General features: G+C 47.8%; 1 protein-coding gene across 2 annotated transcripts in view; it reads right to left on the bottom strand.

Moving 5' to 3' along the window:
* Positions 1–2323: 2323 nt before the first annotated feature.
* Positions 2324–16476, bottom strand: part of LOC116621934 (zinc finger protein 260-like) — a 14946-nt gene continuing 793 nt past the window's right edge. The window contains exons 1-5 of one of the 2 annotated variants that reach the window (XM_032387966.1): positions 13869–13921; positions 10690–10790; positions 9731–9857; positions 6999–7100; positions 2324–4863 (exon numbers count right to left, since the gene is read on the bottom strand). In XM_032387966.1, the coding sequence (XP_032243857.1) occupies positions 2969–4863; positions 6999–7100; positions 9731–9857; positions 10690–10704 (2139 nt within the window). In that variant the 5' untranslated portion in view covers positions 10705–10790; positions 13869–13921 and the 3' untranslated portion in view covers positions 2324–2968. Of the gene's footprint in view, positions 4864–6998; positions 7101–9730; positions 9858–10689; positions 10791–13868; positions 13922–16476 lie in introns of those variants that run through there. The other variant, XM_032387965.1, reaches the window with a different exon arrangement.

Genomic DNA, 16476 nt, shown 5'->3' with positions numbered 1-16476 from the left:
TGTTTGCATTATCATAGGAAAATATCCACATTATACCAAGTGAAAAAAGTCACTTCTAAAATCATATGTGTGGGGGTGCCTGGTTGGCTGTGGGTGGAGCATGTGACTCTTGATCTCGGAGTTGTGGGTTTGAGATTACTTAAAAAAATAAACATCTTAAATCATATGTGTGCATATACCATACAAATTGTATACTGTTTTTATGTGGATATATACGTATGTGGATATATACGTGTGTGTGTATATACACACACAACCAGTTTCATAAAAACAAAAAAGGAAGTTCATATTCACAGAAAAAAGTCTAGAATCTTTGGAATGAAGATTTATAGAGAGCCATTGCTTTCATTTTTGTTTTCTGAATTATTCACCATAAACGAGTATTTCTTCAACCACGAAAGGAGTCATATACTAAAAGAAATACCTGGGAAGACTTTAAACACGGTAATAGTTACCACGGGTGATGTTGGTGAGACACAGTCCCATCCTCTGTGGCCAGATTGCCAACGGACACAGAACTTCTTGGAAGCCATTGGCCCACATCTCTGGGATCACTGAAACATTCTTCCTTTGACCCCATGACTTCCCTGCCCAGATTTCACTTGGAAACTGGTCGGGTGCTCAGCCAAAAACTTCAGCAGAAGGGACGTTTATAAAAGTCAAGAACGGGAAACAACCAAAATGTCCAACGGGGGATTGGTGAATTCACTGGCTGAATTAACTATGCAACCCCCCCAAACATCTGGTTGTTAAAGATGATTTAATGACATGGATAAATCATGATATTTAACGATAGGGGCTCGTGATATAAAGTAAACTAGAAGTATGCTAAATTGCATATTCAGTATACCCCAAATTTATTTAAGCATCTATAATATTATGTATTGTTTTTAAAGTAGCAGAAGTGTATCCAAATGTTAACAGTTATCTCTGGGTGGCACTGAACTTTGGGTGAAATCTTCCGGATTTCTTATGTCTTCTAAATTTTCTATAAGAAGCATGTATTGATTTTTATAATAATAAACATTATTTTAAGAAGGAAACATTATACGTGAAATGTGTTCAATCTCCATAGATGTTCAGAGCATAGCTTCTGAGCCTGACTACCTGGGCTTGAATCTATACTCCACGAGCTCATAGCTGTGAGACTTTGGCCACTTCATCTCCCTGTGCTTTGGTGTCCTCAGCTGTAAAATGGGACAATATAGCCCTGAAGAGGTGGGATTGTTGAAAGAACGAGAATTGAGACATACCGAGGGCTTGGGACAGAACTTGGCACACAGTTAAGTTACCGAAAACACTAGTCATTTTGTATGTTTGACATAGGAAAACATTATGGATGTTTAGTGCTGGTAAAAATAGAGTGGAACTGTGGTCCTCATGCCCAGCTTGTCCCAGGCAGACTGGGACCAGGCCATTTGGAAAGCAATTTGACAAAATGTTCCAGTAATCAGGAAAATCATTAGAATCGTGCTCCTGCTATTTCCAACCTGGGAACATGACTTAGAGAAATAATCTCCTCAGAAGGACAGAGGAAGCAAGTATGGAAATGCTCATTCTAACATTCATAATTGGGAAAATTGGTGAACCACCTGTGAAAATCAGGGGCTTAGAACAAAATCCACGTGGGGGAATGGATTTGTAAACTATTTTACACCCACCAGTGAAATATTATTAGCCTGAATAATGATGAGTATGAAGTGTATGTGATTACAAAAGACAACGCTCAGGGTATAATAGGGACAAATCAGAGAAAGCCAAAATTGTTTCTACACTCTGATCACAGTGAAATAAAATAACATTTATTTTAAGATGATATTTGAAAGGTAATACAAAAAAATCAAAACAATAGGACTTCTGAGGGTGGCCATATTGCTTTTGTTTTATGCTTAAAAATATGGATATGGAGACAGAGTAAAACAAAACCAGGAAGAAATACACACAAAATGACAGGCTCTCCCTGGGCTGTGTGGTTATGGGGAATTGGCATTTTATTCCATATTTCTCGACACTTTCCAAATTATCCTTTATGATAAGTATATGTTATTTTACTTTAAAATATTTCCTGTTATAAAAGTATGTGCATTATTTTTATAATAAAATATAAATACTATTTTTTGTTTGTTTTTTGGTTTTTGGTGGTTTTTTAGAGAGGGAGAGAGAGAGAAACAGAAGGAGAGAGAGAATCTTAAGCAGGCTCCACGCTCAGCGTGGAGCCTGACTCGGGGCTCAATCTCATGACCCTGAGATCAAGACCTGAGCCGAAGTCAAGAGTGAGACACTTAACGGACTGAGCCACCCAGGCGCTACCTCTTCCCTTTTTTAATACTATGTTTTTATGATGAAAATATGATGAAAGACAAACTTCCCTTTGGGCATAAATAAAAACAGAAAATGATGCTTAAGAGGGAAACTCCTTTATAAAGCGTAAATCCTGGACATGTGAAAGACACAAAAAATAGGCTTTAAAAATGGCTGTAAATAGTGGAACATACTATGTTTAAGCCAACTGTGGATTTTGCCATGAAATTTGTAGCTTAGAGTTTTAAAGGATACTAAAATCTAGTGTTGGTGTTCAGCTACATAGACTTGTACTCTGAAGGGTTAATCTTCCCTTTTTTTTTTTTTTCCCTCGAATTTTCAAGCTCCAGTTTAATGAATGAGCGATAAATTTAAAAAGTTCACGAGACCTTATTAAAGATATCAGATGATGTTATGTTCCATTTACACCACCCTCTGGGGATGCCGTAAGACTGAAAAATAGGGGGGGAGCTGAGATTTTAGCAGGGGAGCTCCTAAAATGATCAGAAGCTGTCCCAGCTGGTGATAAACTGCACCAGGTCCTTGTAGGAAATAGAGAAGCAACTCTCTCAATATATAGTGTTAGGGTTCCTCTCTGGGAGGAAGTTACTGGTGCTGATGAAGGCTACACCGAACCCAGCATCAGAACCGCCCATCTGCTACCTTCTCAGGCTTTCTGGTCAGCAGGAGTTCTCTGAATATCAGCAAGCTGTGTGCTCCACACAAAGCCTTTCTCAAAATCATCGCAGACGCAGGCGTCGTGCACAGTGTGAAGTCTCCGGTGTTCAGTCAGGTGTGAACTCCAGCTGAAATCCTCCCCACATTCCTTACACACATAGCGTTTGCCGCCCGTGTGTACCTTCTGGTGTTGAATAAGGTGTGAAATCTGGGTATAGGTTTTTCCACAGTTGTTACATTTATAGGGCTTCTCTCCCGTATGGATCCTCTGATGCTGAATAAGGTGGATGCTCTGGTTGAAAGCTTTCCCGCATTCCTTGCAGGCGTAGGGTTTCTCGCCAGTGTGAATTCTTTGATGTTGGGTGAGGGAGGAGTTGTGACTGAATGTTTTCCCACACTCTTTGCACTTATAGGGTTTCTCGCCTGTGTGGATTTTCTGATGCTCGATAAGGTGGGTGCTCCGGCTGAAGGCTTTCCCACACTCACGGCACTCATAAGGTTTCTCTCCAGTGTGAATCCTCTGGTGTTGGATGAGGTGGGAAATCTGGGTATAAGCCTTCCCACAAACTTTACACTCATAGGGCTTCTCCCCGGTGTGAATCCTCTGGTGCCGGGTAAGCGAAGAGTTCTGGCTGAAGGTTTTCCCACATTCGTTACATTTGTAGGGCTTCTCACCAGTGTGAATCGTCTGGTGTTGAGTGAAGGACGAGGTGTGACTGAAAGCCTTTCCACACTCATTACATATATAGGGTTTTTCTCCCATGTGAACACTCTGGTGCCTCATAAGGTGGGAGATCTGTGTATAAGCCTTCCCACACTCGTTACACTCATAGGGCTTCTCACCAGTGTGAATTCTCTGATGCTGAGTCAGGGATGAACTGTGGCTGAAGGCTTTGCCACACTCAGAGCACTCGTAGGGTTTCTCTCCAGTGTGAACTCGCTGGTGCTGGGACAGGGACGAGCTATGGCTGAAGGTTTTCCCACACTCGTTACATTTGTAGGGTTTCTCTCCGGTGTGGATTGTCTGGTGCTGAGTCAAGGAGGAAGTGTGACAGAAGGCCTTGCCACACTCACCACACTTGTAGGGCTTCTCCCCCGTATGGATTTTCTGGTGGCGGGTGAGGTGGGACACCTGTGAGTAGAACTTCCCGCACTGGTTGCATTTATAGGGTTTCTCCCCAGTATGGCACCGCTGGTGTTTAATGAGGGAGGAGCTCTGGGTGAAGGCCTTCCCACATTCCTTGCATTTGTATGGCTTCTCTCCAGTGTGGATCCTCTGATGCTCGGTAAGCGATGAGCTCTGAGTAAAGGTCTTGCCGCACTCGCTGCACACGTAGGGCTTCTCTCCCGTGTGAATGATGTGGTGCTGAATGAAATACGAGCTGTTGCTGAACGCCTTCCCGCAATCATTACACTTGTAGGGTTTCTCTCCAGTGTGAATCCTCTGGTGTAGAATATAGTCTGAATGGTAAATGAAGGCTTTCCCGCATTCTGCACAGTTAAGTGGCTTCTTTTCTACAAATGTTCTTTGGCGTTTCAGGCTCTTTCTTGGCCCGTTCCTCTTCCGAGTTCTCTCTCCCACAGGCCCTCTTTGCTTCCTGATGAAGGCGGAGGTCTGCCTGAGGCTCCGCCCACGCTCGTGACAGCCCAGGCCTCTCTCCCCACAGACGGTTTCCTTGAGAGGAGCAAACATACACCTCAAACGCCTCTCCTGCTCTCCCTGGTCCTCCAACTGACGGCTCCAGGTCCAGGATGCCCCCAGCCTGGCATCTCCAAGCACTTCCCTTAAAACTCCCTCCCTCTTTCCCACTGGGGAAGTGGCCTCTTCAGAAACACTCTTTTTCAGAAATGACTCCCAAGGAGCTGCAGAGCTGGTGTGCAAGGCTGAAAGACATGGAAAATGTGAATATCGTCTGTGTTGGGACCAAGGAAACTGATCAAGTTGAACTGACACTGGAAAACTTTAAAAGGCAAGTTTCAAAGTGTAGGTTGCTATTTCAAAAGACAGGAGAGACTCGTGTTGTGACATGGAAGGATGGCCTCAAAATATCCGAAAAATGAAAATGTTTTTTTACAAATGATTTGACTTATTTATTTGAGAGAGTGAGTGAGTGAGAGAGCACAAGCAGGGGTTGCGGCAGAGGGAGAGGGAGAAGCAGACTCCCCCACTGAGCAGGGAGCCCGATGCGGGGCTCGATCCTGCGACTCCAGGACCATGACCTGAGCTGAAGGCAGATGTTTAACCAACTGAGCCACCCAGGTGCCCCAAGTTGTATATGTTTATGTATGTGTTAACATGTGTATGCATGTGCATAGTGGGATGGAGGGTTTTCAATTTATTATTATTTACTTTTTGTTGTGGTAAAATACATACAACATAAAATACGACATTTAGGTCATTTTTAGGTGTGCTGTTCCGTTGCATGTATATACTCATGCTGTGGTGCAATCGTCACCGCCATCCACCTCCAGAATGTTTTCATCTTCCCAAACTGAAACATTACCCATCAAATACTAATGCCATTTACCCTTCCCCAGCCCCTGGCCACCACCATTCCACTTTGGCTCTATGAATTTGCCTACTCTAGGCGCCTCATGTAAGTGGAATCATACAATACTTGTCATTTTGTGTCTGGCTTACTTCACTTAGCATCATGCCCTCAAGGTTTATTCACGTTGTTATTATTTACTTTTGTAATTAAAAAAATACAGTAAAGCTTTTGGGGTAAAATGAGAAAAGTAAATTTTTTTGAGAGATAAGCAAGATTATGGGGAGATTTCCATTTCCTGCTTTATTTTTATTTACATTTTCAAAGTTTCTGCGATGAACACATATAACTTTAATTTGATCAAAAGATATCAATAAATACGGGTGCCTGGGTGGCTCAATTGGTTAAGCGTCTGCCTTCGGCTCAGGTCATTTTCTCAGGGTCCTGGGATCGAGCCCTGCAGCAGGCTCCCCGCTCAGCAGGGAGTCTGTTTGCCCCTGTCCCTTCCCCTGCTCGTTCTAGCTCTCTCTCAAATAAATAAATAAAATCTTTAAAAAAAAAGATGTCAATAAATATTAAGCGTATGTGAGGCTTTTACAGCACAATCTTGCAATCTGGAGAAAGGGAAGTGTAGAGAAGAGACGATAAGCAGGAAGCACAGCCATGTGGAATTTGTTGAAGGGGATGGATTTTCTGACGCTAGTAGATCTGTTCACGGGACACCTATTAATTGCATATTGTTACATGCTAACCACGGTGCTAGGGCTTGCTGTCAGGGGTACTGGGGAGCCATGGGAGGGCTGTGAGCACGGGAGAAGTGGGATCAGCTCCGGGTGTAGAAAGACCCCTCTTGGGCTGTGTGAGATGAACGGGAGGGCATAAGACTGGAGGCTGGGAGGTGAGGGAGGAGGCCGGGATGAGGGTCCAGCCAAGGAGCTGAGGCCTGAGCCAGGGCTGTGGGACAGAGGACAGGGGACTGGGAAAAGTTAGGGGGCAGGAGGGACAGGACTGGGGACCAATGGGATGTGGTGAACGGGAAGGAGGGGGCAAGTCCCACCCCACAACACGGTGGGCAGTGATGGAAACAAAGATGCTTCAATCCCCTCCCCTCATGGAGTTTGTGGGCCAGTGGGGGGCAAACATCTGGCCTCCTATTCCCCACCATGTCCAGTGGGGTCCCACTTCTGGGTCTTTACATAGATGATTCCCAATAAAGAATCACCAATAATCTGTAGCCTATTCTGACCAGTGGGTTACTGTGTGCCAGGTGCTGGTCTACACTTTTAGGTGTTAATTCATTGACCTTTCCCAACCCAGGGTATTATTATTGAGCCCATTTTGCAGGTGAGGAAATCGAGGCACAGAGAGGCTAAATGACCTGCCTGAAGGTCACAGAGCCAGAAGTGCTGGAGCTGGGATTTGAACCCAGCGCCCACAACTATGGCGGGTGTTGGGCTGCCTCATTCTTGTCACTGATCAAGACAGACAGGATAGGAAGATGGCTCACACCTGCTGGACAACCTCACCCACCTGGACAGGTAGCTTGCCGGGCTTCCTTCTTCTCCATTCTGGGCTCCTCCCCTCGCTCCAGACGGGAGATCACATCGGGTTTACACCCAAGAGGGCCCACCCCTGGAAAAGACACAAGATTTGGCCATGGCTGCCAGTCTTCGGGAGGCCTCGGGGCTGGGCCCCAGGCCCTGGGTCTGCAGGGGAGCTGCATACATTGGGTGCCTAATGATTAGAAGGTCTAATGGTCCAGGTGCCTGGGTGGCTCAGTCGGTTAAGGGTCCAACTCTGGGTTTTGGCTCAGGTCATGATCTCAGGGTCCTGGGATTGAGCCCCGTATCGGGCTCCCTGCTCAACGGGGAGTCTGCTTGAGATTCTCTCTCTTTCTCTCTCTCTCTCCTTCTGCCCCTCCCCTCACTCTCTCTCTAAAATAAATCAATAGGGCGACTGGGTGGCTCAGTTGGTTGAGCGACTGCCTTTGGCTCAGGTCATGATCCCAGGGTCCTGGGATCGAGTCCCACATCGGGCTCCCTGCTCTGCGGGGAGCCTGCTTCTCCCTCTCCCACTCCCCCTGCTTGTGTTCCCTCTCTCGCTATGTCTCTCTCTGTCAAATAAATAAATAAAATCTTTGAAAAAAATAAAATAAAATAAAATAAAATAAATCAATAGGGCGCCTGGGTGGCTCAGTCGTTAAGCGTCTGCCTTCGGCTCAGGTCATGATGCCAGGGTCCTGGGATCAAGCCCCACATTGGGCTCCCTGCTCCGCGGGAAGCCTGCTTCTCCCTCTCCCACTCCCCTTGCTTGTGTTCCTGCTCTCGCTATCTCTTTCTCTGTCAAATAAATAAATAAAATCTTTAAAAATAAATAAATCAATAAAATAAATCAATAAATAAATCTTAAAAAAAAAAAAAAAGCAGCAGCTCTAATGGTCCACGCGAGATTCATTTGTTGAGTGCCTACTACGTTCCAGAAAGAGCCTGAGTCCTGACATCACTGCTTACTTGGAAACAGGGGCTTTGCAGATGTAATTAGTGAAGATGAGGTCCTACAGGAGCAGGCTGGGCCCTGAGTCCGAAGACCGGTGTCTTTGTTTGAAGAGGAGAGGCATACAGACACAATGGAAGGGAAAGGTCATGTGAAGATGGAGGCCAAGATTGGGGTGACAGGGGTACAGGGCAAGGAACGGCAAGGGCGCCAGGAGCCTCCGGAAGCTGCATCTGGGAAGGACTCTCAGAGGGAGCAGGGCCCTGCCCGCAGCTGGATTTTACACTTCTGGCCTCTGAACTGTGAGGGAATACATTTCTGCAGGGGACAGGTGGAAGGGACCGCGTTCTTTACACCCAAGTGGCGCAGAAAAGGGGCCACACAGCAGGCTGCCGGCTCTCTTTGGAAAGACCTGCTCCCACGGCTGCCCAAGGCTGGCTGGCGTCTCGGAAGCTGGATTTCGGGAGGGTTCCCAGCACTCCCTGACCGCCAGGAGGGGCTCCCTGTGCTTAAGCTGTTGGTGCAAACAACGTGGTTTCTGCTGAACACCTGCCTTCCTTCGGGGAGTCTGGAATTTTGACACGCGCCAGGCCGAGGGCGCTGACGTGACTGGCCCCCACGACAAACCTGGGGCACTGATGGAGACTCTAGCAAGTGTCCCTGATGGACAACTTCTCACACGTGTTGTGACGTCTCGTTGCCCGTCCTGTGTGACTCCACGGGGAGGGGACTCTGGCCTGGTCTCCCCCAGATGTCGTCCCACGTGCCTCATCCCTTTGCTGACTGTGCTTGGTGTCCTTGCGCTGCAGTGAATTGGGGCGGTGAGTACAACTGCATGCTGAGGCCTGCGGGTCCTCCTTGAGCCCCCGACCTGGGGGCTTTCCTGGGGCCCCTGACGTAGAAGTTTAAGCGGGTTTTTGGTGAGTTTGTCCAGTGAAAGTGTGTGAGTGAGCATGGCTGAGGAAGGAACCTTCAAACCACCAGAGTTCACAGGGCAAAGGCAAGACAGAAGAATCAGAAAAAGAAATTGAGGAGAGATGGAGGTGGACAGAAAGACAGACCACTGAGGAGGCTGGAGTAGGGTCAGGGGGTGAGGACAAGGCCAGATCAGGGCTGGGCTGCAGGGACAGAGGAGGGGATGGGCAGAGATTGTTGGGAGTCGGAGAGGATGTGGTGGGCTGTTGGGGAGGGGGTAGGATGGTGCTGGGGGTGACTGGTCTGGGGACGGGAGACCCAGAGGAGGAGGGGCAGGTCAGTGTGGAGACGCTGAGCTCAGGGTGAGTGTGACAAATGTGAAGGGCCTTGAGGGGGCGCAGGAGGTGGGTGGGTGGACAATGTAGGACTAGGGAGACACATTTGGGAACAGCATTTCTGTGTCTTGGAAAGATTCTAAGATGGAGCTAGATGACTGGAGGACATCCAAGGAACACTTGGAGTCTGAGATTCTAGAACAGGCATTCCAGGGAGGAACCTGAGGTCACCACACGTGGAAAGGGAAGCAAGAAGAGAAGGTGGGGGCACAGGCTGAAGATTTTGCAGGACAGGCAGAGGACTCCGGGCCCTCGGGGACGCAGGGACTCTAGGAGAAGCAGCGGAGAGACAGAGGGACAGACAGTGGCCAGCCAGGAGGGACCAGTGAAAAGAGCAGAGAGGGTACCCCATGACCTCAGCGAATACCCACTGTTGAGCAGTGGGTGGGCACAAAGGAGATGAGGGCAGAAGGGGGGGCATCATGCCTCTTCCTGGGGAGGCAGGGGGCAGGGCCTCACCCAGTGACAGAAGGTTCTGGTAGGTCTCTAGCATCACGTCCCGGTACAACTCCCTCTGGCCAGGCCCCAGCTGGCCCCACTCCTCCAGGGTGAAGTCCACAGCCACATCCTTGAAGGTCACTGATTCCTGCAAGGGACAATTTTACATGGTGGAGGGGCACATCCTTCTAGAACTCTGGGGCTGGGAGAGGTCATGGGTCAACAGCCTACCCCTGCTGGTGGTTGAACCAGCTCTAACACTCTGGGCTGGAACATACTGACTCAGCAGGTTTGAGATAACTGAATAAAAATGGCCCACAGAAATGCAGAAAGTTTTGGTCAGCTCCTAGCCCACAAGCTTCTTGGCAGAAGGTAGGAGAAAGCTCCCTTTTGCGTGACTCTTTACTGCCATCTGTTGGAAAATCGTTATAATATGCCAATTATTTTAGTAAATGACCGTTTACTGCCATCTGCATGAAAACTTCCACAATATACCAGTGTATGAGGTACATGTGAAACCTGCCACTGAGGTAAAGCACTCTTGTGCAGTGCGCAACCTGCACACCTATATATGACAGCCCTAAGAAACACTTTTTAAAAAAAATCAAGCCATTGTGTGCAAGAGTGATAACTAAGTGGCGCTCCATCCCAGACCCGAACTGGGATCCCAATGCCCATCCCTGACTCCAAGGATAAGGCTCGGGGGTGAAGCAAAACCATCCACTGCCCACTTCTCTAGGCAACTCAAAGGCTGCTGAGAGTTAGATTGGTTTGTAGACCGGGTCATAACGTCCCAACTCAGAGCATCCTGCCCCTCCCCTTCCCCCTCCTCGCTGCACCTCCCAGCCCCAGAGCCCCTCCCACCATAGCCTCTTTCCCATGCCTGGGAGGAGCAGAAGATCTTCGGGCCACAGGCAGAGATGAGGATGGCCCTCTGGGGTCCACAAAATCATCTTGGGGAAGGGGAAGCCCAGAATCACCTGGTCCTCAGCCATCAGGGTCCTGTGGCCACTGCGTGGTCCTGGGCATGTGCCTCCAGGAGACAGGAGCAGGCCTGAGTCCGCAGAGCTGGAGGAGGAGACTGGAGCACAGAGGAGGGTCAGTTCTTGCCCAGACAGACAGACAGATGCTTTCCCGAAGATGCCTCATGACAGGGGACTCTAGTCTCCCAGGAGCTGGAGCAAAGGCTCCGGACGGGCTGCCCGAGGCTCCCATTCCACACCAACAACCGCTAGCAATCAGGAGGCTCAGCTCACTGCACCTACATAACAGCTCTGAAAGACTAGTTTAACTAGAGTTATCTCCAGAGAAGGAAATAGAGGCACAAGAGGTCAAGGCCCTTGCTCAAGGTCACAGAGAGATCAAGTATCAGAGCGCAATTCAGGCCCAGAAGTCTGGCTGCAGAGCTAAGCCGCGTTTTTATTTTTTTAATTTTATTTACTTTTTTTAAGCCGCCTTTTTAGTCTTACTTTTTTTTCTTGTGGTAAAATGCATATAACATGCGATATAACATTTTAACCACTTTAAATGATACAGTTCAGTGGCATTTAGGACGTTCACAGTGATGTACAACCATCACCACGATCTGGCTCCAGAATGTTTTCACCATCGCCCTAAAAGGAAACCTTATACTGTTAATCAGTCACTACCAAATCTCCCTGTTCTGTCCCAGCCCTCCAATGCCAGCCTCTGATAACTACTCATCTTTTTTTCTTTTTTAAAAAGATTTGTTAATTTATTTTACAGAGAGGGGAGGGGCAGAGGGAGAGGGAGAGAGAGTCCCAAGCTGACTCTGCACTGAGCGCAGAGCCCAACTCTGGGCTCAATCTCACGACCCTGAGATCATTCACCCGAGCCGAAACCTATCAGTCACTTAACTGACTGAGCCACCCAGGTGCCCCTCATCTTTCTGTCTTAATGGATTTGCCTATTCTGGACATTTCATATGAAGGGGATCATATAATATGTGGCCCTTTGTGTCTGGCTTCTTTCATTTAGCATAATGTGTTCCAGATTCATCCATGTTGCACCACGTATCAAGGCTTCATTCCTTTTTATGGCTGAATAGTATTCTGTGGCATGGATCTACCCCTTTTTTGAAGAGCTCCTTCTTTTTTTTTTTTTAATAGGACGTGGTGCCCAATGCATGACCCTGAGATCAAGACCTGAGCTGAGATCAAGAGTTGGACACTTAACCGACTGAGCCACCCAGGCGCCCCTGCAGAGCTCCTCCTATCTGCCTTACAAATCCTGCATAAGGATCCTGATCTCCCACTTAAGATGTCTGAAGAAAGGTTCCATCTGCTAGAATAAAGTTTAAAAAAAATCCCTGCAAAAAAAAAAAAAAAAAAATCTCTGCCAAAGAAAAATCGGTGTTTGGACTATGGTCACTTCCATCCATTCATCAAATATGCTCTGAGACTCATGTGAGAGTGACAGGCTCATCTGAGGGCAGAATAATGAGCGAGATGAGGCTCTGCCCTAAAGGGGCTCCCTGCCTGGTGGGGGAGACAGGCCTGGACATAGGCCAGGTGGTGGGGTGGACAATGGCCCTACTCCTGTATCTTGTGGACGAACGTGGGATGTGATTAAGTTAAGCACCTCTAGGTAGGAAGATTATCCTGGATTATCTGGGTGGGTCCTAAATGCAATCATAAGTGTCCTTAGAAGAGAGAGGCTAGGGGCTATTTGACCTGGAGGAGGCGGCCACGTGAGGGAAATCAAGAGAAGCAGAGTTAGGGAGAGAAGACCCTGCCTCTGGCTTTGAAGCTGGAGGAAGAGGCCTCATCTAAGGAATGCAAGCAGACTCCAGAAGCTGGAAAAAAAGGCAAGGAAACGGATTGTCCCCTAGAGCCTCAGGGGGGAGCACCGCTCTGCTGACACCTTGATTTCAGCACGGTGAAACCCACTGCAGGCTTCTGACCTCCCGAACTGTAAGAGAACACATTTGTGTTGTTTGAAGCCACCAAGATTGTGGTAACTTACAGCAGGAAGGGAAACTAACACAGTCCAGAAACGAAAAGACGTGGCCTCACACGTGTTTCCAGTTACACAGGAACACAAGCAGCTGAAGGCTGAGACCAGCGGGCGAAATTCTGATGAGGAAATGAGAAGCAGAGTCTTACAGACTCTCCCCTATCTCCTCGCCAGTCACTTAATCATTACAAAAAGAAGGTCACTTCAGCGCGGAGACGCCTGGCAGACACCACTGCAGCCAAGTGATCAAGACTGACATGGCCTGTAATGGACAAACAGGCTTCTGATCTGATGAGGACACAGCATCACGCCCAAGGTACTCCCACCAAACCTAAATCTAATCATGAGGAAACACTGATCAAATCCAGACCAAGGGACATTCTGGAAGTGCCTGGTCTGTAATCTTCAGAATTGCCAAGACCATCAAGATCAAAGAAAGACTGAAGAACTGCGTCAGGTTCACGGAGACTAAAGAGACCTAACTTTAGTTAGGGATTTTCTTTTGCCATTAAGTACATTATTGGGACATTTAGCAAAATTTGAGGGTCTGCAGATTAGCTAATAGTCTGTATCGATGTTACTGTCCTGATATGATCATGGTGCTGTGGTCTTGGAAGATAATGGCCCTGTTTTTAGAAACACACAGACTCGTGGGTAAGGGGGGCGCGCAGACACACAGAGGGGGACTGAACGGGGGTTGCGATGGTGGCGGGGGGGAGAGATCAGAGAGAGATTAGAGACCCAGAGAAAGGGTAGCATGCTCAGGATAAGGACAGAGACGGAGGGTGTGATTGTGCAGAGTACGCGGGGGCTTTCGGGTCAGACACCCCGGATTGTGATCCCAGGCCGACCACCGTGACCGGCGAGAAGCCGCGGAGTCTGTTTCTTCACCTGCGAAGTGAGGAAACGCATCGTCTCCCTCCTGGGAGATCGCAGCAGTTCCGCGCACGCCTGACTCCTGGCAAACAGCAGGCGCCCAATTCCTGCGCGCTGAGATCGTCCGAAGCCGCGCGGGTGGCAGAGGCGCTCTGGGGCTACCTCGCGAGCGATAGGAGGGGGCGGGACACCGCCCACAGCGCCCACCCAGGCGCGACTCGGGCCCGCCTCCCGGAGCGCTCGCGGGCCTGCCCCGCTCGGCCAGCACCCACACGCTCCGGCTCCCGGCCGCCAGGTAGGGACTCACCTGTGCGCCCCCGCGGGTTGCGCAGGGCGGCCAGGCCTTCCCTCCCTCTGGCGGGCCGCGGAATGCGCCTGCGCGGTCGCTGTCTCGGAACTATTAAGCCCTGGTTCTTTAAACGCGGTTTCGCAACTGGACTACATTTCCCAGAAACCATTACGGGCTCACGCTCCTCCCGAGCTAAAGTCTCTAAAGGCGGGGGGAATGCTGGGAAATGGAGTCTGCGAGTACGACGTGGGGCCGAAGGGAACATGGTATTGAGAAATTTCTGGCTGTACTGACCCGGCGAATATACCCATTATAGCCAGTCTTTTTGTTGCCCTTCACAGGAGGGGACGTCATAGCCCATTTAACCCATCTAACGAAGTTTCCTCTTTAGCTGAAGTCCACAGGACACGTAGAAGTTGGCCCCATCTAAATTGATGGCGAACAAACTGAGCCTCTGTCACTAATTACTTACTACCCCTGGGCATCCGCTTCCTGTTTGCCTCAGTTTCACCTATCACCTCTTAAAGGGTGGTGTGATAAAGGAAACAGACCCCTAAAGTGGGAGCTGGAAGATGTATATCCAGGAATGCAAGGATGGTTTGATATTGGGCTATCATATAATTTGCTAATTGATATATCAAAGTAATACCATCACATCCATGGATATGAAAAGGGTTTTGAAAACCTTCAGTAATAAGCCATTTCTGCATAAAGTTAATATATTTAAGAATAGGTCCATCTTGAATAGTGATGACAACAATCTTTTTTTTAAAAAAAGGATTTTATTTATTTGAGAGAGAGAGAATAGGTGTCAGAGGGAGAGGGAGAATCAGACCCCCCACTGAGCAGGAAGCCCAACCCAGGCCCCATCCCAGGACCCTGAGATCATGACCTGAGCTGAAGGCAGACGCTTAACTGACTGAGCCACCCACACACCCCAGTAATGACAACAATCTTAAGGAGTTCCTTGCTTCTCCCTTGTTTTTAATTACATACATATCATCAAAACCCCGTATCAGGCTTAATGCTAAAAACCAAAACATCCCCATTAAAGTCAGAACAAACTGTCCAGCATGACCACTTTTGGAAGAACTGTCAATGCAGTTAGACAAGAGAAAGAAAAGGTATCATTGGAACAGAGAAGTCTGGGTTGTCATTCTTCTTTAAATATGATATGATTGCTATGTTGGAAATCAGAGAATCAAATGAAACACTAAGATAAGCCATAGATAATTATGTAAAATTACTGGGTACAAGGTTAATAAAATCCCATAGGTTTTCTCTTTTCAACAAAGAATGATGATAAATCTAATGAAAAAAGGGGTTATTTGGATTTTAGTGCCATATTTGCCTGATAGATTGTAATCTCTTTGTGATCTGGAGCAGTTGTCTTCCACTCTGTACCTAGGTTTTCCTCTGTGTAATCCCTCATTGGGATAATGTGTGGCAAATAGCTCTTCTTCAAAGCCTTTCTCCTGCTTTCTGTGCACACAGCTAGACTACATTTCCCAGCCTCCCTTGCAATCCGGGGTGACTACGTGACTAAGTTTTGGCCAATAAAGTGAGAGAAGTGAACATGCATGCCAAGCCCAGACCTGGCCCATTGAAACCTCTCACTTGTCACCTTCCACAGTCTTTTCCTTTCTGTGGATGTAGATGGAGACTATGACCCTGGAAGTCCTATGTTGAAAATGGAAGGAGCCTAGGGGCGCCTAGGTGGCTCGTTGTTAAGCATCTGCCTTCGGCTCAGGTCATGATCCCGGGGTCCTGGGATCGAGCCCCGCATTGGGCTCCCTGCTCGGCGGGAAGCCTGCTTCTCCCTCTCCCACTCCCCCTGCTTGTGCTCTCTCTCTCGCTGTCTCTCTCTCTCTCTGTGTAAAATAAATAAATAAAATCTTAAAAAAAAGAAAACAGAAAAAAGAAAATGGAAGGAGCCTAGATCCCTGAATTGTCACTTGGAGGGGGCCATCTCCAATCAGAAACCAAATAATAAAAAGTTAGTTTCAGTTATATGGACTCAGGGGATTGATTAGATAAATGATGGTATATCCGGCCTATGAAATGTTATCGAGCCTGAAATAATTATGATCAGGACACAATAACATGGGGAAATACTTGTGAATGAAAGTTAAAAGAAGAAAAATTACAAAGTTATGTATCTTTCATGTTTATAAAGATGTAAAATATATGTATACACATGAGTAAAAGCTAGATGAACCATTGTCAAAATGAAATAAGATCAGCTGTCACTTAGTGACAACATGTAGTGGGCTTTATTAATTTATTTAACTCATACAACCACCCTGGGAAGATGTGTCCAACAGCCCCAGGGAGACCTTTGCAGCCCCAAGGCTCAAAGATCCAACCAGCGACAGTGGGTCCAGGGAAACCCCTCTTCTCATCACCAGGCTCCCCGGCTCTGCTGCCTCTCCATGCCCATGAACTTGGCTCTGGCTCAAGCCTTGTCCTTGTCCCTAGAGCTTCACTGTAATCTCATCTCAAACCTCCTGGCCCCCAGTGTCTCCCCTCCAGTATGTCCCCCACACACATCCCAGAAGAGTCTTTCTTTTCTTTCTTTTCTTCCTTTCTCTTTCTTTCTTTCTTTTCTTTCTTTCTTTCTTTCTTT

Source organism: Phoca vitulina, unplaced genomic scaffold (assembly GCF_004348235.1).
Source record: "Phoca vitulina isolate PV1807 unplaced genomic scaffold, GSC_HSeal_1.0 scaffold52, whole genome shotgun sequence".
In the NCBI taxonomy this organism is placed as follows: domain Eukaryota; kingdom Metazoa; phylum Chordata; class Mammalia; order Carnivora; family Phocidae; genus Phoca; species Phoca vitulina.
This window is presented reverse-complemented; position numbering and strand designations above follow the sequence as displayed.